We start from the raw sequence: 27,958 nt of genomic DNA, 5'->3' as shown, positions 1-27,958 counted from the left end.
AAAAGCCCGTCTTTAAATCCCCTAGCGACATGAACAAACTTGAAACCACTTCAAAATATCTAATGTCAACATTGTGCTTGGTCAACAAAGTGTGTCGCATTAAAGCTCCCACTGAAGGCACTCGGAGGAATGAGTTGTTAAAAAACTGAATTGCTTTGTAGAAAACAATTTTCTCAAGTTTTAAAATTTAATGATAAAAAAAGAGAAGAGAAATGAATGGAAAATCAATTTTTCTCTTCAAGTTCAATCATTTACATACTGAACAAGATAAAACTAACACACAAGAAAGTTTTTACCCTAAAGTCTAGTACATTGTCAACAGATAATAATCAATAAAAATCAATAAATTCTTTTCACATTGAACTGAAAGTTTTGAAAACAGCCTTTACAGTATATGGTTATTGGTAAAAAGGTCAATACTTTTATTCAGAGTACACTTAAAATCCATTTTTCCCATCCTCATTAGAATCATATTGATTTTATTTGCTTTCAACATTGAATTTGTGCCTTTCATAATCATTCAAAACATTTTAAAATTACATATATTTACTACTTTTGAATGAATTCAGTATATGAAATGAAGTCTATTGTTAGCCTTTGTTAAAGTGTATACAGGTTACAAATTTAAATCTTTCTTATCTCTTTTAGCACTGACTATGCCGGGGATTCTGGATTTCAGATTTCATTTTCGCAACCATCGAAAGAAACGAAATCAACAACATGGACAGTATGTACAATTATAATTCTTGATCCACTTGTACCTATAAATCATGTTTTTTTCCATGAGTATAAAGTAATCTCTTAGTTGAAAAAGTAATTTTCAAATGTATGTCTTTGTTAAAAAGAGACATTTTGTACTTTCAGTACTCCGAATCATTAAAGAAACTATATGTCAGAATGGCTACCACTTGCCCGGTACGTTTCAAAACACAGCGCCAACCACCTGCAGGCTGTATCATCAGAGCCATGCCCATTTTCATGAAACCAGAACATGTTCAGGAACCTGTGAAGCGATGTCCAAACCATGCGACATCCAAAGAGAATAATGAAAGTAAGCATTATTTCAAGACATTATAAATTGCTGCTATGTATTCAAGGTATTAATGAGCCTGTTATAATTTGTTTGAAGAAAGGATAGAAAGTGATCTGATGGATTAAAGTGGTTATGTAACATTTGTTATCAGGGCACTGTATGGATGAAGTCATTATCAGTTGTAATCCTCTCCGTTATTGGAAAAATCACCAGTAATGTCTTAGAAAGATCTACTGTTCACAGGCACATTAGAAATGTGTATTTTACTATAAGCAGGAGAAAAAATCTTTCGATAAATTTATTTGAAAGCTTGTAAACAAAAGTTGTAAAAGAAGTCACATTTAAGACAATAGTATTACATAATAGCTTTAAATTAGGGAGAGGGCTAAAATAGGCTGAGCCTGCTGACCAATCCTATTCACATTAACATCAGTGAATAAAATATTGTTAGTTGTTGTTAAATTAATAGCTTTAAATTCTATGTTCTATTTCAATTTATAGATCATCCCGCCCCAACACATTTAGTGAGATGTGAACACAAACTGGCAAAATATACAGAAGATTCATACACATCCAGACAAAGCGTCATAATCCCCCATGAGCAGCCCCAGGCAGGGTCCGAGTGGGTAACCAACCTGTTCCAGTTCATGTGTCTGGGTTCCTGTGTGGGAGGACCTAACAGAAGACCCATCCAAATTGTCTTCACCCTGGAAAAAGAGTAAGCGTCATAGAATTAACAAATCAGATTAAAGTCAATTTAGTTTATCTAAATCATTATGTTAGTATACAGTCAAAATAACAAATCAAATGAAATATGTTTATTTAAAAAAAAAAAAGGAAAAAGGAAAAAATAGCATAATAGTTATCGCATGAAAGACAAATTTACACAATTCTTCAATTGCATTGATATTGTAAATGATAAAAGATTTTTACACTGAAATTTTTTCATTATAGCAACCAAGTGCTTGGGAGACGGGCAGTAGAAGTAAGGATATGTGCTTGTCCTGGAAGGGACCGTAAGGCAGACGAAAAGGCAGCTCTCCCACCTGCCAAGCAGTCGCCCAAAAAGAGTAAGTATTATTGTATTTGTCATTCCTTTATTGTCCTACGTATGACAAATAATTTGAAAAATTTTCCATGTGAATATTTCAACAAATATATGATAATCTTATTTATAGTTGGAAGCAAGATCTCCTATGGTACAGAAATTACAACCATTATGCCCGGAAAGAAGAGGAAGTTGGATGACGGAGGAGAAGAATCCTTCACCCTAACAGTAAGTGTTAGCGGCCTATCAGAACACACATATTCACTTTCACTTTGTTGAGTTTTAGTTAGGGTTTTAAAAAATTAATCCTCTGTTAACAGGTGCGTGGTAAAGAAAACTTCGACATTCTTTGTAAACTGCGGGATTCCTTAGAACTTGCGTCCATGGTTCCTCAGAATCAGATTGACCGCTACAAGCAACAGCAGGTGGAGGTGAACAGACAGTAAGTGTTGCCTGGTTATAACAACAAGCCATCACACCAGCAGTTGTTGGCATGATTTGATGGCTTGATCAGCTTTTTTGTATCAGTCTTGGCAAAATGCTTTCATTAACTAACACTCTTCTTAAATATACAATCATATATTGGCTTTTTAAAAGAAAAAAATTTAAATACTTGTAAAGTCGATCATCTTATAATTTGTTTATGAAAAGAAAAGTTTTGAAAGGAGAGTTTTGGATAGTGACTGCATTTGTTAAGCATATTTAGATTGGTTTGCAAGTCCCATTCTTATTTTTAAACTTTTTTTTTCAATTCTTAAAACAACAGAGAAATGAAATTATTGAAGAAGTATGTGGCTTGAAAACCAATTTTACCAATCCCTATTCAATGTTTAGCTGAAAATATGTAAGATATTTAGTTTATGATAGAGGTACTTGAATATGGATTGGTATTGGTAACCACTTGCTGTACGAGTGAAAGAGGTGTGGTTGGCCGCTAAATGAACAAGAGGGATAGAATTGAGAAAAGGTACACAAAGGATATCAAAAATCTTCGTGAACCTTTTAATGTAGAAAATTTTGTCCACTTTCTCTCCTTTCTTTTGAAATTTTCTGGTATCCAGAACATTAAATTGAAAGGGAGCATTCCTAGTTCACATTCCACTAACCGAGGTTACTGCATGAGCACTTCTTTCCTACTGACCCCAAAGACCTGTTCAACACTGTGTTTTGATCAGGACTTTGCTTGACTGTTGCCCGTTATGGTAAGCTGTGAATTGATATTTTTTCAGGCCTTCAATACAGAAAGATAATCATGCACCGGCAATAGAATATGAGAATAGTGACTTTATCGCGAATTGTTTGGAACCTGAAATAGACTTTCCCTCAGTATTCAATGGCAGCCACCTCAACCTAAAGCAGGAGTTCAGTTTCACAAGCCAGTTTATGTTCTCTGAAGTTGAAACGTAGAAGATAGACAATTAGTTGACGGTGTAGACTTTTGCCCTGATCTTGCCTGACTTGTTGTAGGTGGCTGTCGGTAGTTCTGGCCCGTGAGAGCAAAAATAAATTGATGAAAAGAAAATCCAAGCCAGGGAAAGTTCTCAAACGACCCTGTTAGTGAGACAGAGGCCTGGGATTGAGCCAGTGTGTAATTCTGGAACCGAGTCATCTTAATGACAGGATGCAAGCATGTACTACAGATGCTACCAGTTGTCCCTGTGTCGGAGACTTTCCAAATGCTGCTGGGATGACTTCATTGCGCCCCAACCCTCTGAAGCATAACATAGTATTCTTGATCCTCCACAGACTTTTCATGCATGTCATTTTCATCATGATTAAATAAAAACTGATTTTGCCGGAGGGCTCTTCCTCCATATATTATGTGTTCATATTTATGCAATTAAGAAATTGCTATTTACTTATTTATCTGAATGTTTATTATGCTGTATATGACATGTTTTGTTAGCTGATTTCTTTAGCTTATCTGTAAAATGGATCTGGGAATTAATTGTATTCAAGATATTTTTTTTTTTATTTATTTGTTGTTGAAGATGAATTTGTTAGTTGTAGTAACTACATCCGTCCTCCTTAATAGTGCTGAATATTATTATCTTTGATATTAATTTTGTAAATAATTTATATTGAATTTGGACTATTTAGAATAGAATATATATAAAACCATTATATTTCCTTTCTGAAAAATAAAGCAGGGATTTATCATGCTAGAATCATGCATTTTTACAACTGCCAGTAAAATTAGGAATAAATGGTGATTGTATGGAATATTGTATATTTTGTATATGAAATAAACCAGAACAAAAGTGATATTTGTTTTTATTGGAGGGTCAAGAGATAAATTATCTTGCAACAGTTCTATCCCATGACTTCTTTGTTATTACAAAAGAAACTTGACCACACAGAGTTATTCTAGAGACAATAAAAACTACATGCAAACAAAACAGTTATTTTAGAGATGAGCTAAAACTTTGTATGGCCAATCAAAGTTAACAAGTATTTGTATGTAGAATAATCGTCAAGAAAGAAGTGCTCGAGATGGAAAAAGGACAGGAATGTCTTCAAATTGCAGTGAAAAAGTTTTACTCTTCCATTTCAAAAGAGCAAGGTTCACTTGTTGCCTCTTTTTGGCTTTGAGAATATCTGAAATTCGAACTGCTCAATTTTAGCTGCATCAAGAATCATTATGGTTTAATTTGAATTGTCTGTTTAAATTGTCTTTATATATTTCTGTCTTTGGTTATGCACTTAAATTGGTTTTGATTACTCAATAATCCTACAATTAATCTCAAACATGATATCAGTCAGTGTATTGTAATTTCCATTGGTAACTGCAGCAGAAGTACACCAAGAATGTAATACCTATTACGATAACGTATGAGATTTTTTATCAGATGTACTGCAAGAGTATTTTTCTCACATATGTTATCTTAAAGTGGTAAAACTTTCTATAAACACTTCCGTTGTATTAGCCATTTATCTAAGGATTTTCCAAAGCACTAACTGCAATCATGTTTAAGGATTAATTGTTGAATTCTTACGACATGCAGAGTTAATCTGATCGCATGAACTAAGACAGAAATTTATGTGGAGACGAGTTAAACTGACATTTAAGGTTAAAAAGAAATAAATGTTAGATAATTTAAAAAGACCAGCAAGGATGCAACTTAAACAAATCGGAGCAGCATATCTTCACCGTTATAGTGTAAAGTGGGGTACTTTTGTGTTTTCACAATTTTTCCTGTGGTGTGCATGATAGATAAGTAATAGTTATGATTTAAGAGGAAAATATGTCCAACAAACCCCAGGTTTGAAGGGGGGACTGTCCCCATGTACCTGTGATACAAGATAGACTTGGAAAAACTCTCAAAGCACATTTCAATATACATACCGTATAAGCAAAATTTTTAGCAATGGATTTAATTTTGGCATTTTTAGCTAAGGTGCTTAAATTGCTAAAATTGAAAATCGCTCAAATTTAATTGTGTTCTGTTTGTAATAGCTTCTTAAGTGAGTATTTTGAATTGGTAAAGTTGCTTCTCACTAAAAATGAAATACCCATTTTTAAGGAAAAATCGCTAAACCTGCATCTCCCTAAAATTTTCACTTACTAGTATACAGTATATCAAAAAAAGATTTCTAACAGCACTGGTCTAGGTTCAAGTATGTCATACCCAACCTGTTGTCATGTGGCCAACTTGAAAAAAAATGTTCGTACAAAGCAAAAAGTATTCTCTCATATATGTTCCAGTAAGAAATTCAATGAAGTGCAAATTTGTTTCTCAAAAATAAAAAAAAAAAGAATTGAGTATAATTTTTTTTAAGTAAGAAATGGTTTTACAGAATAAAAGAATAAGAAACATAAGTTTGAATTGGTCCAGTTCAAAGTAAATTCAACGTAGAAAGTAGAAGAGATTTATTTGCTTGAACATAAACATAGACCAAGAACACAATCATCACAAAAACAATTATTACATGTACAAAAAAAATGAAAAAGTATGTAGATTCTTTAAGATGGATTAAATTTTGAAGTGTCCATTTTTTAGGCCCAGTTTGATAGCAGCAAGTCGAGAATCGGAGGTGGTTGTGCAAACAGAGTCAACTAGTAGACAGGCCACACTCCCATTTACACCCGAGGTAGCCAATCAGATTCAAGTGTCTTCCTCACAGAACGGTGCTGTCCAGGTGATCCCGATAGAGAACGGAGACGCTCAAATAAAGGAGGAACTGCTGAATGGCACTGACAATAGCATTGCAACGTAAGACTATAAGCCTAAAATTGTGATTTTTTCACTGTACAATGTATTTAAAAAAGTGTAGTAAGTAATAATTGTTTTCCAAGAAATACAGATAACTATCCAGAAATGTATGGTACCCAGTAAAAATATGAAGTAAAAAGGGGTTTTTGTCTACTTAGAGAATTGATTATAAAATAATTTTCATTGAATTCATTTCTTTTTTACAGTTGGTTGACCAGCTTGGGCCTGTCAGCGTACATAGACAATTTCCACCAACAGAACCTGGTAACAATGAGCCAGTTAGAAGATCACACTCTAGAGGTAAAGAATTAAGGCCATTTTTAAACAAGTTCCTCTGTAGTATGAAAAGCTACATTGTTGCAATTCACGAGAACTGTAATGGAATTGTCATCAGATAAATCACATGTTTTTGGTCAGGATATCTTATTTTGTTAAATTTATGAGTAAGACTAGGTTTGATTTGTCTTATTTTATTTTAGGATCTTCAAAAAATGAAGATTGGAACAACACACCGAAATAAGATATGGAAAGGATTGGTGGAGTACAAGAACTCCGTAAACTGTCTGGACCCAGAATCCTTACAGAGGGATAATAGCACAGCTTCCTCCATAAATCTGAACTCCCAAGGTTCCATATCACAGAGCTCCACCTACTGTCCGGGATATTACGAGGTCACCCGGTACACCTTTAAGCACACAATCTCGATGACACGAGAGACCAAGAGGCCGAGAACTGACGAGTAAACGCTGTAAGGACCAAAGATCCCCCACAACGATCAGAATCGTACCAACGTATTGAACAATTTGTTTACGTACACGTTGGTCAAAATGTCAATGCTTATTTATGCAAACAAGGAAATGTTTTCAAGTTTTTACAACCTTGTGCTCTTTTTTTCCCGCGAGGAGCAGTTTTGTAGAAAATTGTTTCAGCTTTTTTTTTCTTGTCTATTTGTTAATGATTGTTATGTATATTTTTTGAGTTTCGTAGAGTTAGCATTTGAACAAGAGTATAGACTTACGTATGGTCTTATTTGCTTTTTTTGTTTTGCTAGCGTTAATTGGTTTTTTGTTTTGTTTTTGATGTTAATTTAAAAAGAGATATACAATGACAAAACGTTAATGGTGTTCAAAGTTCATTGTGAACAAACTACTTCTGTGTTCAGTGATGCAATTACATTGATCATGTTCATGTTGTCCTTCGTTTTTATATCACAAATGAAATTATGATGGTGCAATTAAAGTATTCCATTTTCATTCCATTTAATTTGAAATGCATTAAATTGTATTTTTTATGGGTTGATCATTATAATTTTATAACCATTGGATTGCCACAATTTATTTTACTTCAAGAAACATTTTAGACATTGTTGATTTTTTTTTTATAATTTGTGAAGAATTTAATACGGTACTTATGGTTTTAATGAAAGTATATCTGAAGCGTTCTCAAAGCGACAGAAATGTTTTCTACTCATCATTTATCATCTCATTTTTGTGCATCACATCAAGCAAGTCAAGAAACTCTCCGTCCTGTTTCATTTTCTGTTGACTATTTTTTTTTTTTAAAGGAAAAGAAAACCATGTTGTTGAGCAATATTCTATATTTAACTGATATGTATTGTGTGTACATGTGTCCTTTGCTGTGAAGTATATTTAATGAGTGTGACAGTGTATAGGAAGCATTCTGAGTACAACAATGTATCCATTATAAGATTTCATTTATTTATGAAATAGAAACCATATTCTGTTTTGCCTAAACAATGTTGTCATAACCAAATTAACCTGTACATGTACATTTATAATTTGTAGTGAGTAGTGTTGATTTATATATTTAAAAGCTGTTTAAATTACTTTACAACCAATATTGGAATCCTTCAGATGGAATATCTCAGCATATTTTGACAACACTGCCTTTCAAAAAAGTAAACCAACTGCATTTTTCATCATCTTGTTTAAATCTGTTAAGATAATTCATTATCTAGAATAATTCATTGTTTTATGGAAGTAATAACTGTTCAAAAAAGCATTTGCTTTGAAGTAGGTGTGAAAACGAATTAATGTTAGAAAGTGTTCGGACTTGGAGTGTGCAATGGTTGATATTGTGCCTTAGGATGTGTTAACAGATTAAATACAGTCACCTTAGCAGGCAATTTCTTCTCGCTTGCTGTCACTGGTTCAGACAGTAACAAACTAGATACATGCCATTAGAGCTCTCCTTCTTGTCAAAATTACAGTAGGGAAGATGTCTATAAACTGTAGCATGAACGTAACTATTCCTATTGCACTTGAAACAACAAAAATCAGTGCTTGTGTTCTTAGCCAATATTCTGATTGTATAGTGTATGTGTGTACCAATATTTCCTGTGTTTTCTTTGTTTTACTGTATTTGAAAAAAAAAATATGAATGAAACACAAAGATGACTACTTAAAGCTGCATATGATCGCCATATATGAAGAGAAAGTATTTTGAGACTTCTTATGTAAAATCCAAATCTATGTGATACTTTGTGTGATTCAAATGTTTCTTTGGCTTTAGTGAGAATTTAAGAGAGAGAAAAGTTTTCTATGAATCGTTGATTGTACATACCTTGCAAAGTCTATGAGCTTACTTTTGATAACCATTATATGATACAAATAATGAGTGGAAAATGTTTTATAATTTTGTTTTACATTACAATGATATAAAATAAAGCAAGAAATATATCTATTTACTTGATAGTGTATTCTTTTCTTTCTTGTATCTGATTACCTTGTAGATGTGCCTTGGTAATATTTCCAGATACCAATGGTTTAAGTTTTAATTGCTAGTGTAATTAATCTCTTTTTCTTTCATGATCTTTGGTGCATAAGATGAACTGTCTTTATTTGTCACATATGGACATAAAGAGGAAAAATTAGAGCTGTTGAGGTCATGTGAAAGGACATGTGAAAGATGTACATAAATAGGCTGTCAAAATGATACGAGATGTGCTGTTTTCAGTGTAACTAAAGATGTATGTATTTGATTTGATTTCATTACATAACCTAGTTCACCTTTTTATCTCGTTTTTAGCACACTAAACATTTACGATTTCCATGATTTTGAAGTTCATGGAACGACAGGGATTTGAATAAAGTTCCTTTTAGCATATGACCAATTTTGTACGTTATGTGGATTCTGTTGTATATTAAATTCACCCGTAGCAAGATTACCTAAGAAGGAAAAAAGTAAATCTTGCTTGATGCTTTTTGTTAGATTCTGTAAATTAAAATAGAATATTTGAACCAAAATTTCCCCCAGAAATACAGTACACACTTGTCTGCGCGCGCTGATGGGTCAACTGACACGTTGAGTGATTTACCGCGGCAGACGACACCGGGAATATTGACGCCCTCCGTTAGAAAACCTTATATTTCTAGGGATTTAGAACACTTTGTAAGAGGTAAGGCATTTTTGAACTCGAAATGCAGTGAAAAACGCAGTACCCCCTTTAATATTCTCTCGATTTACAGTGTAACCAGTTTTAATGAATATAATTTCTCAAATTTCCGGGTTTACAGTGACACACGACTTGTAATTTTATTTTGGTATTTTTGGTATATTGGGAGGGGGAAGGGGGCTAAAATTCTTTTAGTGAATATGAGTAAACGATCCTCTTTAATTAATTAGCAGTTTTTATATTCTCCAATATTTTCTTTATTTTTTATATAAGATGTTTCCGGAGATACCTAATTTGTATTAATTGAGAAAACACGTGTAACCCTAAAGCAAGTTGTATAGAAGGAAATGAATGAGATTTGAACACTTCCATGTCATTGGTAAATTTTGGTCATAGACTTGATTCACTGATTTTAATTAAAACTATCTCTGTCTCCAAAAGTTTATCATTCTGTATATAGGTAACATATTAATTCACTCAAAAAAGCGAGAAAAGGAAACATTATACTTAAAGAGTTACATGGAATTATGGCAACCTTCTTCCCCGTTGTAAATATACAGGGAACTTTCATTCTGTTTCTATTATCGGTGCTTTTCAATGGGTGAAGGTTACGTGATCATACAAGAGTGATGAATAAATTATGAAGACACGAACTAAAACTATTTTAGAATTTAACCGCACGGATTGATGAATATTTCGTCTAGCTGTGCATTTGAAATTAAATGAAAATGAAGAGCGTTGATAAATGGTGAATGGAATCATGATAATATCTTTTACTGAGTACTTTTCTACATTTTAATCAAACGTTAGTCTGTTACACACTATTCGTATTAACACGAAAAATGAATTTCATTTTGATTTTAGAGTGGTAGTGAAAACAATTTTAACAAAAACAAATCAAAATGTGGCAGTCATCAACGTTTTATTTTATTTTTTAAATCAGAGTTTGAAAAGGACAAAAGTGAAATCTTGAAAAACTGCAATAATCCTGTATCCTGTTGAAAACATCTACATGTACAGTATTAACATCAGATGGCCCTATACTAGCACATAAATAACGCAAATAAACCTTATAGACAGTTTGTCATTTTATGTGTACTTGAACATTACCACTTACGTCTGAAAAAAGTTATATCTGTAATGAGTATCAGTTTTGAAAGTCCATGAGGTATAACCTTGCGCTAAGTTTTCACACCAGCGTTATTTTTGAGGAAACGGAACGCGTCCTCTGAAATATACTGAGAGAAAAGTATCGAGTCATACATGTATTTTGAAAGCTGATATTCATTTTCAGAAGAAAAAAACTATAGCATAGCATGCAGTCCCCCCCCCCCAACACACACACACAAACTTTGCAAGAATACCAATGAAAAATTCATGTCAAATATGAGCTATTTTTTGGTTACACTGGTGGACAATTGAGGAAGAGGGGGTTAAAGGCGTAAAGGGGTGAAATGAAGAATTTCTTTAAAATCAATCGTATCTGGTTTAAATTACTGCGTATATCATATTTGATAACAGTTATTTAAAGAAGTGGGAAATGCGTTCGAAATTGAAATCTGCAAGTTGACTGAAAAATATGTTAATAGATATTCTTTACATTTACTACCATACGGGTTTTCAGCTGATATTCTTGTTTATTACCTCATTCGTGTCCACGATAGAGGTGGAAAACTATGATGATAAAAAGAAACCTCTAGGCCTATAGAAGTAGTTGTTTAGATCAGAAAAACAAAAGAATGGCAAAGATACATCATATTTTAGACAGGAATTCAAGGGGTTGCAGCAAAACCGCTTTAAAATTTTACAATATTGAGTAAATACAATATTTTTGCACCTGAAAAAAAAACAGCTTTCCATTATTCTTAGATTTAGAATGCAGATAAATCACATATTACCAGAGACCCATATACTAATATACGCCTATAAGTCTCTGATATTATGGATCCAAATATTTCATTGTTGTCAAATGTGATCCACAAAGTATGGAAATGAAATTCAATATCACTCTATTTTTGTGTATTGGCAAATTAACACAGCAAAAATCAAATTCTTCACGCTAGAATACAGACCTAGATGGTTAACCGTTTTACACTTTTTTTTTCCAATATTAAAGATATGTCTGTGTTTCCATATATGTTCTCTTGTTCCAGGAGGTAAAAATGTGATGCAAATAATGAACCAATCGTAAAAGAGGATATTCCTGTCAACAGATGGCGTGTAAAGATGGCGGAGAAAGAAGAAGAGAGATCCAAGAAATTTGACTACGAGCAAACTTTGGTAAGCTAGAAGCATAGAAATGGTTGAGATTAGCACAGAAACTTGATAAGAATGTTTGGTGTTTTACATTTTAATCAAAAAGCGCTGCGAGTTTAGATATTCAATTGTTGGGATATTTCCAATAATGTAACGTTGGGACCGATAAGCTCACCGCGTTCAGCAGTCAGGAAGAAGATGTCAGGGATTGATCTAGGGTTAGGGGGATACTACCCTTTTTGAAGAAATTTGAAAAATCAGTCTGGGGTCTTTGGGCCACACTAGACCTTCAATGGTAGTTTATAGAACACAGGGGTTTGCTCCCGGCGTGTAAAAATTGTATTTATTAAAAAAATCATATAGGGCAATAATGAAACAACACAAAGGAGGACGCCATTTTGAACCCCTTCCTCGCTTCAACCTCTGTTTACGTTATATTTCTCCGTATTTGACTGATTCACCATCTTGGATCAGTCAAGTAATGATTCTTCAAAGACCTTATGCTCTGAGTTCTTGAAATCTTTTGGTCCTGTCGGCAAAACTGATAAAAACAACCAAGGACCAATTACTTTGTGTTCAGTGTCAGTCCAAATGACAGATAATTGTTGAAAGAAGAACTTTCAACAATCCGACCAAATTTCGTACGAATTCCTTATAAACGACAGATTGTAACCTTTCAAACGCTTTTCTGCATCTTGTAATGGCTTCTTCGATCAATGCAAGTGCCAAACTATGATTGGTAAACTAGTTGTTGAGGTGAAAAATTGAACTAGATTAAAACTTATGGAGAAAATGGATCCCCACGAGAATTCAAAGAAATTTGTAATATGACGATCAAATTGGCATGAAGTGTGCAGTGTTTATTGACGCTGGGTGCACAATGTATTGATAATAAAATTCAAATACAGTTTTCATCTTTTTATTGAATTTTTTTTTTTGGACTGATAGAAATCTGTCTGGACTGACAAACTTCACATGGCAGTCAGTCCAAATGACTGACAGCATAAAAAAGATTTCACGAACTCTGTATGCTTGAATTTTTCCCTTGAAACCTCCTACAATACACATTTCAGACTAAAAGTAATCCAAACGCACTAGTTATATAAGGACAGTTGATATGGACAGAAAGCAAAAGTAACCTTGGCGTTTTTCATTCGAATACAGAATAAGAACACTTTTTTTTTCAAATTTATATTTGTAGTTGTTTTAAATAGTAGAAAAATCAGAGGTTTTCATATGTGTTTTCACTTTCTGTCCATATCAACTGTCCTAACGAGCACATTTTTTTTAGTTTCAAGAGTTCGAGTTATCGCATAGGGGTGAAACGAAACGCCTCCTTCACGGTTCGATACGTATAATAAAATTTGGTCTCGGTTCGGTTATTTTCGATACGATACATTTTGATAGAAGGAAACAAATTTAACTGTTGTTTTATGCTTCCTTTTACTTAATCTACATGATCTAGTCAAATAATTTATGTGCAAAATGGATAGAAGAAATCAATTTAATTGATTTGACTGTTAAAAATTATTTTACAAACTCTAAGTCCACAAAAATTTACGTTTTTCAACTTATTATACGGAGGAGCATGTTTATATTTTATGCCAAACCTGACTGAATGACGATCTCGACCGAAAAATGAACCGAACCGAAAATAGAGATTTTGTACCGTGAATTGAACCGAGAAAAAAATACTGCAGTGAACCGTTTCACTCCTATTATGGCATATATGTTTATTCTGCAACATTGTGAATACATGGAACGAATTCTATTGTTAAAACAGGTCCTTAGGACATATATCATTTTAACAATAGAACATTCTATCAACTCCAACGGGTGCAAGGTGAGCCCAGTGCTGGGTGACTCAATTTAGTCTGGGCATTTTTAGGACTTATGTAGAGTACATAAAATGGCAAAAGAAAACCCATATTTCACATCTGATGAAATTTTTTACTTTAAAATTTCCAGTTTTTATGAAGGAAAAAAGTTAATTAGGGAAGTTTTTTACTCATCAAATGGGAAAAACGGGATATTCAGGGGAAATTTTCTCTTGGGGAAAAATACTGAACATTAGTACCCTGGTAGTAAATATGCTGAGGAATAATCCCTGCGTAATGATGTGTACAAGGTGCCTATATATACCGGTACTATTGTTTTTGTGTAGGTCCCTCACAGTTGACATCCTGGAATAAACTTATATATTAAATACTCCAAAAAACAATGAGATTCGAGCTTCTTTTAAATATACCTATTTTAGATATGGATTTCTATAAGATTGAACTTAAATATGCCAAATATAATAATAAGTCTCTATCACAGATAGTTTATTTAACATTAGATGACTCTTTCCAAAATCCAAATTAAAGGCACAGTGACTGTCTGATTTCTTCTTCATAATTAATCTCAGATGAATATGGTTCATGATAAATTCATTTTTATGTACCTGTGTACTCTTTGTGTTGTTACATTACAATGTTTGGCAATCAAATTAGAATCGGCTAGAACAGTCTTGCCCATTCCTATGAATGTGAAAAATTAACCAAGACATGTTTTAGTCCCTGAAATCATTTAGGGTACCTTATTCATAATTTCTCAAAATTTAAAGACTGTTGGACATCGGTGATTTACCATATCCCTGTACCTAGCACATTAGCACATGTTCATGTGTCACAACCAAACAGTCATTAACAGCAAGGTTTGCACTTAGTACATACAAAAAAAAATAAAATAAATAAAGAGGCAAAGTAAATGTGCATTTTCATACTTAACTAAAAGTAAAACATTTAATTAGAAAAAAAAGGAACCCCTCTCCATCTCCTTCACTAAGTATCTTGACTAAGTCGAAACAAAATGGAGAGACATTCAAAATATTTATAAGTTTTTTGTGTTGTATATGATTAAGTCATATTACTTACACTAGCTTAGGATCTAAATATTAAGCTCAGTTTGTAAACTTGTATTGGAATTTAAATTTAGACATGTACTGGTTTAAGCCCTCTTGTGATCACCATTATCTATTTTGGGAAATTATAATACATGTATGTGCATATATGTGCACAGCTACTGCATATACTTTCTTACAAGAATTAAAGACAACCCTATATGATGGAAATATTTGCATAATATGCAATACAGTGTTTTCCCTAAGAACCGGCTACCGGCCAAATTGACCGCTTCAATTGACAAAAATGCCGCTTTGAAATAAAAATTTGTTGTTAGGTCCACAGAGATTTTGTTCATAAACCTCAGCTCCTAGCCTGTTACAACTTATCTCTAACCCTTTACTTTGAAATAAAGGGAAAACACAGGCAATATAAAAAAAGAATTGGCACTATATGTATTATAAATCCTGTTACAGGACAGTTGCTTTTGATTATAAAAGATTACAGTCTGTTTTATGAAACACAGCAGCAAGCTAGGATTAGGAATCAATTGGAAGTTCTCATAATGGGATTAGGAATTAGGCTTACACTACCAATATGGTTATCATATTAAGAAACCTGATTTATTGGAACAGAATTAGTTATGATAAATTGAACTAAATTTCATCATTAAAAACTGTGTTAATGATGCTATTACAAGCATTGAGAAAATGGCTGTTTTCCATTATCGAAATGCATTCTAATAACAAGTGTTATAGCTTCAGTACTAACTTTTTGTGAATACCTACAAGTAGGAAATGTGCATACAACCATTAGGACAAGAATGAGATTTGCATAACTAGTGTGTTGATGCTCTGTAAATGTGCTATGACAGTAAGAAGATTTATTTGCATTTTTAACATGTTTTAAGTGAAAGTCTTTTGGCCTGTGCTTTTGCTAATAGTGGACGATTTTAATTTTGATCCACCCAACCATCTGAATGTCACTCAGTCATTCTGTATTTGTGTAGCACCTGTTTTTAGATATCTATAATAGTTCTTTACCCTTGGTAATGAAATTTTATATCATAGCCTTTTTAAAGAAGTTTAGAAAAAGGTGTATTTTTCATTCTTTGGGATATGAATACATTTTTTCCAGTACAAAATGAATACAATTGTATTATTTTGATTTGGAGCCTTGGGAATTTAATGTTTCTATTTAAAGTGCATGTCCAGTCAAAATATTTACGGGTAAATTTGTTTTGTAGCATATATACATGTAAAACATTTTGGATTTCATGTCACAAAATATTTTTCAACAAACTTATTGCTGCTTCAAAACATGTACAAGGGTGCATGCTTTTATTTATCTTGGACCCCTGATTTCTTAAAGTCTCTGTTGTATGTAACTTAATATTTTGTCAATTTAGTGAGTTATCAGGTAAGACATTGTAGGATATTGACCTGTTTTTGTGCCCTTTGCTCTATATACATTGCTGCATATCGTAACAACATTTTTAAAACTATTTTTGATCTCCTATCTGATTTAAAACAATCTGGTTGTTTGTTTATCTTCATGCTGTCTTTAAAATGATAAAGGCCTATTTCAAAAGGATTTAGGGGAAATTTATTGCATCCAAAACTGAAATACTACTAAAGATTCTTTGTTTAGTTGTTTCATTTCCATAAACTGCTAAATATGTAACTGAGTTATCTGGGTCAGAAATTGAGCAAAGAATTTCCTGCAGAAAGTTTCACTGCCCTGTTTAACATAAAGTCATTATTATTGCAAACTGGAAGCTTTTAAGGAAGTTTGATGAAGGAAATTTCCTTTTTCTACACAATGTTGTTTTTTTTTCAAAATTTAAAAATAAAGGAATGAGGCAACCATGAAAATGATTGACCTTCCACTATATTCAGTATTTAAAAACCACAAAGCAGAATTGAGTCTTTTTTAAAAGAAAAAAAATTAAAGAGCCATTTCATTTTTTTTTCTTCTTTGAAGAAAATTGGGAGAGTAAAAAAAATATCAGCCTTATATTTATTTTGTTTATTGCAAAATAAATGTATATGCATGTTTATTTCCACATTCAAAAATTAAGTTTCAGGAAAAGTGTTGTTTCCTGTTTTAAATAACAACTTAATAACATAAATTATTTATGTACATGTACTCAGAAATAAAGCAACACTTAATTGGCACATGTTGGAAGTAAAGGTTGTATTTCAAACAACAAAGGAGGCATCCTCATTACAAAAGGAACATGATCTTTTTTCCACAACTGATTGAGGCTTGACATAATGTACAAAAAAAAAAAAATAAATAAAAAACGAAGGTTTTACATAATTTTTAGCTCTACTAGTCAGAGACCAGAAGAGCTTATGCCATAGTAATGCATCCGGTGTTTGTCAGTCTGTCTGTCTGTAAACAATTTTTCTAAATGCTACTCCTCCTACAGTTTTGGTCTGATTTCAATATAACTTGGCACACAAGTAGACCATACTAAGATACATAATTTTTTTATCGGTTTTTGATTTCGATGAGTGGTGTTGCCGTTACTAAAAATAGAAATTTCTGTGAAATTCTTTCAAAATGCTATTCCTCCTAGAGTTTTGGTCTGATTTCAATATAACTTGGCACAAAAGTAGACTACACTAAGAACATAAAGAGACTTAATCAAGGATCATTATTCTGTTTATTGCTGTTGTAAAGTTCCAATTCCCAACTGCTTAAGTACTTTTCTCTTCCTTTGCTATAAGTACAAACCAGTAGAGCTTCAGTCTTGACAGAGACTTCTGGTTTTTTATTTATATCTGATATGTGAATATAAGTAGAGTGATAACCATAGAAATAATCTTGTATAGTTAATACTATTGAAAGTATAACAACAAAGGTAGAAAAGAGTTATACCCGGTATATTAGAGATAAACCTGTTCTAAAACAGATGTATACATACATACGATCTGGTAGTATACCCTGTCTAATATGTGTATATGCCTAATGAAATATCTTTTTGTTGTCCAAACATGTGTAAATTTATGTTTTAGAATTTCTCTAAATGTAAATCAAGTCTTTATTGCTAAGTTGAAGAAAAATGCAAGAGTTAAGACAAAATAAACTTAGTGCTTTAAATTGCTATAAATTGAAATCTTTAGTTTTGATTTGACTTAAACATGTTAAAGATTAGAGTATCAATTAAAGTACCAGGCCCCGGGATCATGAAACATCTTAATAAGATAAAGTCAAAATCTTTATTTTATAATGAAATGTTGTAGATGTCAAAAATACGAAAATTAAAATATTTCTCAATATTGTTCCATTGAGGTGTTGATAAGTGCAAATTAAGAAATAGATTTCATAATAGATTAGAAATTTGCTTAGTTTGTTTCATGATCCTTAGGCCAGTACATCCATTAAGCTCTGCATTAATACTCACTAGAAAGAACATCTGGTTATAGTTGCATTTATTTTTTATAGTTAAATCCATTGATTTATTTATCAAAGAATGATTTCTCAAACATTTTGTTACAGAACTGAAGTTATTTCAATAAAGATCTTCCACTAACCATTGATCTATCGATAGATAGATAGTAAGGTGTCTCTGACTAAGCAAGTATCATGATCTGGAAGACAAAAAAACCATCCAAAAACAATTAATGTCTCTTATATGTCTGGAAATCAATATAACATATGTGATGTTTGTCAATAAATAAGATGTTTTGTCAGTTTCTGGTGGTCATTTTGGGTCAAGAATGACCAATTTATGATTCTGTTACTTTAAAATATCATCCATAAGGCCCTTCTCACAGAATGAATGTAGCAGTCCTTGCCTTGACTGAGTGATGAAAAGTTGTTCAAATAGGTTTTTGGTTATAGATGTATCAACAAAAGCATGATGTACATGTATACAGAATGATTATTTTAAAAAAATCTCTATATTTTGCTTGTTCATTGAATGTAAATCTTGAGACTGGATGTATATTCAATGTGTTGTGCATTGCTGACTCGATCTACAATGTATTTTCAAATTCTTTATACCTTGCTCTACAGATCTATGGAAAGTACAAGCGAGATCTTGGAAAATGGGCCAAGTTCCAGGCGAGGACGATCAAGAAGGAGAAGCGGGACATTGGGAACACGGAGGTTAAACCCACCAGTGGATTCCGGGTCTTCTTAGGTAGGTGTTCCCCTCCTCTCAGTGTTAGGCTATATATGTCTTGGTTAGGGTTCTATATCAAGTGAAAGTCCAGCACTACATGTATACACAATGTGATGTTTCTGATGTACTAAAGGTATGGTATTAGGTGTATCCTGAGAGAAGAAAAAGCAACTCTCTCTTTGTGCTATATCAGGAGTAATGAGATGTAAATGGATAATTGTGATAGAATCCTAAGTGTACATAGAGTTCATTTATATAACACTGTAATATTAAGGTTATATTCTAATTAATTTAAAGAAGCATGATGTATTAATAGGGAAAATATTTATTACATGTCTATGTCATTTAAATGGTTTTTAATACAGAGAGACTGCGACAGAGAGGTAACTTGTGTGACTATTAATGTCCTATCTTTCCAGCTTATCCTCTGCTATTGATAATATCAAATATTTGAATATGCAGTCATAATTTAGCAAGTCAGATTTGTATCACAGTCAAGTCATTTTCCTTATTTTTATCATCAGAAGATTAAAAATATTTTTTTCTTTTGATATGAAAATTGTAAATTTACACATTGGAACAGCAAATTTTGCAATAAATTTTAGAGAAGTTTTAAAATTTTAAAACATTGTTAAGACATGTATTAGAACAGACATCTTTTTACAGGGTTCAAATATAAAGCTCTAAAAGAATCATCTAAGTTCAGTAAGAATTCATTCTGTTCATTATTAGTTATGAAAATTTATTCTTTGGTTCTGTCTCTTTGCTAGTTTTGCTTTTATTTTAATTATTAATATCTTTGCTTCAGAAAACGTTTTATTCTTGCTTATAGTGCACAAACTTTTCATTTTGCAAGTCTTTTAATTAAATTTAATGACACTGAATGTGCATGCTTGATTTTTTTTTTTTACTTTGTTTAGTTTTGATTTTTTATTTTCAAATTTTATTAGCACGAAATATCGCAATACTATTTCATTCTAATTAAAAAGAGAGTGGAAAGATAAATGGGGAGGGGGTGTATTGTGACATTAATTTTTATCTTCAAATCTGAACAAGCCACTTTTAAAGGCTCGGAAAAGTTCAAGAAAAGAATTGATTTCTTTATAAAATACAAACAAACTACTGGCACCCCGTCCCGTGAATCATATACTCTGTACTTGACATCCATCAAGGAGATATAAAAATGTCTAACATTACATGTAGTTTATATGTACTTGTATTGATAAATTCACATGATGTTTCCTTATACTGTGTACTTTATGCTGTAATTACATGCATTTTTTATTTTTAATTTGTCACTTTCATAACTGTTAGAATGTATTTCTATAGTTTCTTTGAACTTGTTTGTTGTGTCGTTGTATCTGTTTGATTTTTGTTTTGTTTTGGTCTTTCATTTTAGTCAATGGCTTATAATTTAACTCATTCTCAAACAATAGTATTAGAGTTTGAACATTTATATTAAATGCAAAAAGACACTATGGATTTCTTGAAATTAATATAATTTACTGAGCTTATAATTTTGAAGGACAAAAGTTGTACACATCAAAATCTCAAAAGCATCTTCTGTGTGTTAGTAGAAATTTTTAAAGTACATGTATATTCATTGAGTATTTTCTCATTTTAACCAGAGAGATTAATCCATTTTCGAGATGTTGTCTTCCAAAAAATTGGAGAAGATTGGATCTTCTTGGCTCTGCTGGGAATTCTTATGGCCCTGCTTAGTTTTACTATGGATTTTATCATTGAAAAGTGCCAAGCAGGTCAGTGAAAGCATTTTTAAAAGACATTTTACTATAGAAAGGGATAAATTATAAATCCATTTTGAATGTTTGTATGGTTTTGTTTACATGTATCTTAAAGATATTACAATAATTTTAAATAGACTGTTGGATACATAATTTTGATTTTGAACATCATTATATTCCAAATGAAGTAATATTCATTATTTTTCATTGAAAAGTGCCAAGCAGGTCAGTGAAATCATTTTTAAAAAGATGTTTTACTGTATAAAGAGTTCAAATATAAATCTTTTTTGTACCATAAGTATTGTTTTGTGCACATGTACTTTAAAAATATTACAATGATCCTAAGATTGTCTTATTTTACAGCTAAGTTCTGATCCTAAGATTGTCTTATTTTACAACTAAGTTCTGATCATAAGATTGTCTTATTTTACAGCTAAGTTCTGGTTATATCAGGAGCTGGCTTTCTCCCCACCACTTCAGTATTTTGCCTGGGTGTCCTACACACTGCTGTTTATATTATTTGCCACAGGATTTTCTCATCTTGTCTCACCTCAGGCTTGTGGTTAGTACTGCATAATAAAGTCCTTAGTTTTTTATAATCTGTATATTCTAGAATGTTACATTTTTCAGAGGCCTAATTAAGTTACAAATACAAGAGACTTCCAAATTTTTCAAACTTTTATAAACCACACTTTTTTATCTTTGATCAGTGTAATTTATCATTATGACTAATGTAATGTTTTTATTTAAAATCATGAAGAAAATTGAGGTTGTGTTTTTCGGGGGGGGGGGGGGGGGGGCTGAAAAAAAATTAAGCTTTTTAATTTTAAAATTAAATGGGATGGAGAAGAAGAAAACAAATTCTGAAGACTGGAGATATTGAGGTTAAAATACAAAAAAAGGGGGGGGGCATATACATAGTGTTCAGGATATCCCTGTTAGAGATATCCAAGTTCAACTGTACTATGAATTGAAATTTTAAAAAAGTATTAAATTACTGAGATATATCATAATAATTGCAGGGTCTGGTATCCCAGAGATGAAGACTATTTTAAGAGGTGTGGTGTTAAAAGAATTTCTTACATTTTTAGGACAAATTTGTGAAAAAGTTAGTTGAACTTTTTCATCTATACTTTTATGATTTGGAGTACACTTCCTATTGGGAAAGAGGTAGGCATTCTATAAATATACTTCAATTTTATGTCATGAGACAAGTTTTATGTTTATGTATATTTAATTTATATGTTCTAAGCTAAGAATTGGGGGGCTTATGTAATACCCACTGCATCAGCATCCAAGGTTAAAATTTTGGAACAATTTTCTTTTAAAGTACTTCTGTGCCCTATATTAATTAGAAGAGCATTGACTATACTTTGACTATGTATCATTGTACCAGTCCCAGGTTTCAGATGCTGTATTTCCAGCCAAAGAATGACCAAGTTATGTTTATGGAGCAGGATAAAGTTTCAAGTCTCATTTTGAAGTAATTATCAGCCTTATCCTGGCTAAACTAGCAGAGATGATACATCTAAAAATACGATTTAACAGAAGTAATGAAAAGCCTTATCCTGGCTAAACTAGCAGAGATAATACATCTTAAAATACAACTTAAGAGACTGGGATACACACTTATAAACATATCACAAGTCTTTGTTGACATATATCTAGATGAGGGATCGAATTGAAGGTTTTGGAGTAAAATCATTTCAGTTAATTCAAAGCCCTTTAGACAGCAAACTTGCATTGATTATATATCAAGGCAGGGGTGCATGCTAACATATTGTATTTCAGATGCTGATTGTGATATACAACATGAATGGATGCATCAAAAGATGCATACTAACAGACTTGGGTTGTATAGCGTTATTTCATGTGGATATGACAATTACCTTAAGTTACAAGTATTTACACCTATATATACAATTTTTTATCTCCTTTAAAAATCTTTGAACAGTGTACTTTATCATTATGACTTATGTTTCTTTTTATTTAAAATCATGAAGAAAATTGAGGTTGTGTTTACTCATAACAATTAAGCTTTGTAATTTTAAAATTCAATCATTTATGTAGGAAAACAAATTTATTTAATATGATTATTGAGGTTAAAATAAAAACAAATGGGGGGGGGCATATACTTTAATTAAAATTAAGATATCCCTGTTATTGATATCCAAGTTCAACTGTATTATGATTTGAAATTTTAAAAGAGTTATTAAATGACAGATATATAATAATAATTGCAGGGTCTGGTATCCCAGAGATGAAGACTATTTTAAGAGGCGTGGTGTTAAAAGAATTTCTTACATTTAGGACACTGGTGTCCAAAGTAGTAGGACTTTGTTCCTCGTTAGGGAGTACACTTCCTATTGGGAAAGAGGTAAGCATTTAAATAAAAACGTTTTGTTTGTGTTATAAAAGCACAAGTTTTATGTTTGTGTATTGATTTACCTATTTTTTAGCTTACACTGAAGTCATAAGTTCCTGATGGCATAAACCTTTGGCATCAGTATAATTAAAATTTGATCAACATCTTTAAAAAAGACTATATTAAGAAAACATTTTACTTTGAATTTAAATCAAAAAACCAGTCCAGGTTTTTGCATTTAAAAGATACATTAAATCACAGGTGTAAATTTTTTTAAGCAGTTCTCATTTTGAAGTAATTATAAGCCTATACTGACTAAACTAGCAGGGATGATACATCTAAAAATACAATTAATTGGCACACACTTTACAACTTACATGAATTTATACCATGTTTTAAATTTTACCTTGAAGGTTTTGGAGTAAATTCATTTCAGTTAACTGAAAGCCCTTAAGACAGCAAATAATTTAAGGCAGGGGTGCTTTTTTTTTGCATAAATGTATTTCAGATGCTGATTGTGATGCACACATTAATAAAACATACATACTGACAGATTTGGGTTGTATGCAATTTTTACTTATCTCTGGATGAGTGAAATAGATAAACTCAATATTTACATCTATATACAATATAATTTTCTCAAGAGCTACACCCTTTTTGTACAAAGTCCAAAAATGTTTCTCTTTAGCTATTCTGTATAGAGGGTGTTTAATTAAATGGAACGAAGTACTGATAAATTTCATTAACCTTAATTTTAATCCATCATTTACATGTTTGTAGGTTTTCATTTAATTTAATATGATTATTTGAGAAGCAAAAACAAATGCTGGTTACCTCTAACTTAAATTAGAATTAAGATATATGCATTAAATACAGGCAAACTAATTCATTATGCATGTCTGCATGCAATTATGTTGGTCTTCTCCTGCTATCAGTCATGATTTTGTGCATGTTCTGAAACCACAAGTGCCATTGCTCCCCACAATCTGTGCATATTTAAAAATATCATTGTAGTTTATACATGATAGTGATTATGTTTTCTGGTTTTTAAGAGATTTATGGGGATGTTGTATGACTTTCAATATTTTTTTTGTTTGATTTTATAAAAGCACAACTTAAGAGGTTTGTCTGTTACTTTACCTATATGGAAGAATACACTGAAGTCATAAGTTCCTGATGGCATAAATGTTTATGTATAATTCATAAGTTTGATCAACATCTTTAAAAAAGACTAAAAGAAAACATTTTATTTGGAATTTAAAAGAAAAAAAAAATTATTGCACTTAAAACATACATTGAATCACAGTATAAAGACATATAGAGTACAGAATATCTCTTTAAGATGACCGCTAATGGAAATCATTCTTTTGGCACAGTCACACAACATACATAAATTTATACCATGTTTTAAATTTTACCTTGAATCTATTTCATCAAATACAATTCTGTAATTTATTCTTTTAATGAGATATAATTTAAGGTGGAGTCCTTTTTTTTTGCATAAAAAAAAGAACAAGGATATGCACACATTAATAAAACAACAACCAGGATTTGGGTTTGAACAATTTTTACATAGGTCTGCATATGACTCCCATACAATATATGTTAACATGAGACTGGATGTGACGGGGAAAACTTTCATATAAATTTAAGTTTACATAAAATGCATGCAAAAAAAAAATTAAGTACAGTAAAGTATTTAAGCGAGTGTAAGAATTTGGGTCATGAATTTTTCTTTTCCTTTCACTATCTGACATCTGTGACTCTTCACAGAAGAAAATAATAGTTGTGTATTTATATTCTTCTTTCCAATTCCCATGTTAAACTTCTTATAAGAAAAAAAATAAATAGAAGAAATACAAGAGATGCATGTACTCAATTTTGATTAAGTTCACCCTTAATGGTAACAGAAACACTATGTTCACACAATGACAATTCTTTTCTCTCTAGTTCAAAGGTCAACTTGGTCCCAAAATTTAACGCACTTTGAAAAAATTTTTCAAAGTGCGTAATTTTTCAAAGTGCGTTGTAACAAAGCATACTCCAGGATGGAGTGTGAATTTTTTTGAGGTTATAATTGCTGACATATACATGTAGTACAGAAAATTAATGTAGACTTTATTTCCTGCATATATATCTTATCTGTACAGAATATAATTTGGGTTTGAGTTAATGCTCTAAAAATATGTAACATTCATCACTTTAGATTTATTACACCCCCATTCTACAGAGCCAGATTCATTTGCATAACTGTACTGATTTTTTGTAAGATTTAAAAATAGCTACAAGATATATTAATTAGCTTAAAAAGCTGTTGTCTTGAAGATATGAGTAGTCAAGTTTGATCACAGAACATATGTGTGACACATGTTTTAGGAATCATTTATTCAATATGCAAATCAAAGTTTCTCGATGAATATTTCGATAAATCTTTCAAGTGCTTTTGTGTAGGTTTATTTTAATCTGAGAATTAATTTTAGCTGAGATTCAAATGCCATTTAAGAAATTATTCAGAACTGCACATTCATTAAAATAAATTATAGCGAGATTTTGAAGTATAAGCATTTTTGATATTGTTTTTGTAATTATTGTGATAGGCTCTGAGGTACTTAATGGCTGTCTGATTTATTATGCTAGTACAACCTCAACTACTAATCATTTTATAATAATATAATTCAGAGGTCCTTATAAAGTAAAATAAATCAGCTAATAATCAGTGATTCTAAGATTTTTTAATTTCTGGTTCATGTCATGACATTTTTTGTATTATATATATGTCTTATCAAGCATTGCATGAAGCATCATTAAATTTTAATCCAAATACCTTCAAAGGAGAGCTATTAAGTGAACTGATAAATTTTTATATTCCATAAATAAAAAAACAACAGAATTAATATTTTTAATATTTAAAAAAAGGATTGCAAGAGGATACAAGTGCATTTATAAAGTAGCCATGAGTTATCAGTTGGGCAGAAAAAAGCCTTGAGATAACCAAGAATTTGATACATTGAGGTTAAAGGTTACAAAAAGATTGGGACTTTTTACTCATTTCCTATATCTTGCCACTTGGGTACTCGTGTACTCAAAGTATTACTGTATGAGATACCAATTACAACATGCTCCGGTAAATGGTTATCTGATTGGTTAATTGATTAATCTTTTTTTTTTCAGGGTCCTTTTGTACACATTGCTAGTATTGTTGCAACATTACTGGGAAAATTAACAACATTTAAAGGAATATATGAAGTAGGTACACATGTTGTTGGAATATACCATATAATTTTAGAAAATCAATAACATGTACATTCATTTTTATTTGAAGTAAAAACAATACAAGTATTAAATTTTTAACCCCCTGAATATATGACAAGGAGAGTACACAAAGTCATATGAAATGTAACACAATTTTCTTAATCAAAATCCATGTGATTTGGTTGTAACTCTGAATTTTTTATCTGATCTTGTTATAATCCTTGTTCAAACTTGTGTATATATATCGTGACACTGATTAAACCTTTTTCCCCTCTTTTACAGAATGAATCTCGTAGAACAGAGATGCTGGCAGCAGCCTGTGCTGTTGGAGTGGCGGCCACATTTGCGGCTCCTATTGGAGGTAACTGTCACAGAGTTCCCATCACTGTTATACAGGTGTTTGATATGAATCTGAAACATGTAACAATCACACACCTCAACTGATTTAGAAAGTATGTCAGATTCACCTTGGTACAAAACAATATTGGAGTGGAGTATGTAAGAGATGAGATGAGATGCCGTAATGATATCATCCTTTGTAAATTTTAATTTATTGAAGGACCTCTCCTGATTTGATTGTGCTGTTAACAATACTTGATAATAATTTGTTATCATGTGAAAAGAGATTAAATATTAGCAGTAGCACAATTTTTAAGAAAGTGGTTTGATAATAAACAATGCTTTATACAGTAATGTTTTATTAAAGTGACATTCGATTTCATGGTCTGTTAGTTGACAAAAAAGATGGGGTCAATGTCTTAACAAGTGTTTTATCATTATAGTTTAAAGCTCTACACAAGTACACTTAAAGTGCACTTAGAGTAGATGATGTATCTCGTTATTGAAATTTATACCATGAGATACATGCCAGGTTACATAAATTATGTTAAGTTAATACATTCTTCCCAAGATCTGTGCACTTTGTCTGTCTGTACCCATGCTTGAGTGTAATCATAAAAGTAATTTTAAGCATAAAAGCTATTGTTTTGTAGTAGAACTTTGCTATGGAGGGAATTATGAAGAAATGGGGTTTAATTCATACCTTTGGCAAAGAAAATCAATTTCATTTTTTCTTCCAGTAAGTTGGAAGTGAAATCAGCTAAATAGGAAGTGAAATCAATCAGTTATTGTGACAGTTTAGAAGGTATCCATAGTACAGTGTATTGTTGCCTATAGACTTTCTTACACTTCAGATGATGATTGTTTTTATGGAAGCTACAAGTATTTTGCACAGTGTGTTGAGTTACCTGGTGCATGGCTTTACATCATTGTTTCAATAACTGTCACATCTTGGAAATCTGTCAGTTTGATTATGACACAAGGAGATAAATTGTCAGGAGATTTATTGCTTCTTCTGGAGGCGTTACAAGCAGTTCAGAAGGCTGATTACAACTACAATGTTTTGGATGCACTTTTCTAAATTATTTGCAAATCAAAACATTCATTATGATATATCCAGTATTTGAGTATTGTAATTCTAAAAGTTTGATTGGATATTTTAAAATTTATTGCCGTATAAGTAGAAACTTTAGTGAGACGCAAATTTAGCGATTTGTCCTTTAAAATTGGTATTTTATTTTTAGCAAAATGTCATTTTAGCAATTTTAAAAAGC

The 27,958-nt window shown here is 31.7% G+C and overlaps 2 protein-coding genes across 6 annotated transcripts in view; both read left to right on the top strand.

Moving 5' to 3' along the window:
• The window catches only part of LOC134267953 (tumor protein 63-like), a 36,343-nt gene extending 27,341 nt beyond the window's left edge, over positions 1-9,002 (top strand). For 4 of the 5 annotated variants that reach the window (XM_062750161.1, XM_062750162.1, XM_062750163.1 and 1 more), the window contains 9 exons: positions 649-727; positions 865-1,051; positions 1,535-1,751; positions 1,988-2,103; positions 2,212-2,309; positions 2,402-2,523; positions 6,083-6,295; positions 6,502-6,595; positions 6,775-9,002. In XM_062750161.1, coding sequence (XP_062606145.1) covers positions 649-727; positions 865-1,051; positions 1,535-1,751; positions 1,988-2,103; positions 2,212-2,309; positions 2,402-2,523; positions 6,083-6,295; positions 6,502-6,595; positions 6,775-7,038 — 1,390 coding nt within the window. In that variant the 3' untranslated portion in view covers positions 7,039-9,002. Of the gene's footprint in view, positions 1-648; positions 728-864; positions 1,052-1,534; positions 1,752-1,987; positions 2,104-2,211; positions 2,310-2,401; positions 2,524-3,310; positions 3,543-6,082; positions 6,296-6,501; positions 6,596-6,774 lie in introns of those variants that run through there. The other variant, XM_062750165.1, reaches the window with a different exon arrangement.
• Positions 9,003-9,632: 630 nt separating this feature from the next.
• Positions 9,633-27,958, top strand: part of LOC134267948 (chloride channel protein 2-like) — a 37,748-nt gene continuing 19,422 nt past the window's right edge. The window contains exons 1-10 of the mRNA XM_062750155.1: positions 9,633-9,713; positions 11,864-11,990; positions 18,875-19,001; positions 19,349-19,366; positions 19,650-19,688; positions 20,612-20,743; positions 21,162-21,290; positions 22,972-23,105; positions 26,265-26,339; positions 26,628-26,706. Of these exons, the coding sequence (XP_062606139.1) occupies positions 11,937-11,990; positions 18,875-19,001; positions 19,349-19,366; positions 19,650-19,688; positions 20,612-20,743; positions 21,162-21,290; positions 22,972-23,105; positions 26,265-26,339; positions 26,628-26,706 (787 nt within the window). The 5' untranslated portion in view covers positions 9,633-9,713; positions 11,864-11,936. The remainder of the gene's footprint in view (positions 9,714-11,863; positions 11,991-18,874; positions 19,002-19,348; positions 19,367-19,649; positions 19,689-20,611; positions 20,744-21,161; positions 21,291-22,971; positions 23,106-26,264; positions 26,340-26,627; positions 26,707-27,958) is intronic.

The sequence above is a fragment of the Saccostrea cucullata genome, unplaced genomic scaffold, assembly GCF_032062105.1.
Source record: "Saccostrea cucullata isolate Sc308-1 unplaced genomic scaffold, CSIRO_AGI_Scuc_v1 ctg244, whole genome shotgun sequence".
Taxonomy (NCBI): domain Eukaryota; kingdom Metazoa; phylum Mollusca; class Bivalvia; order Ostreida; family Ostreidae; genus Saccostrea; species Saccostrea cuccullata.
Note: the sequence above shows the minus strand (reverse complement) of the source record. Positions and strands in the feature narration are given on the sequence as shown.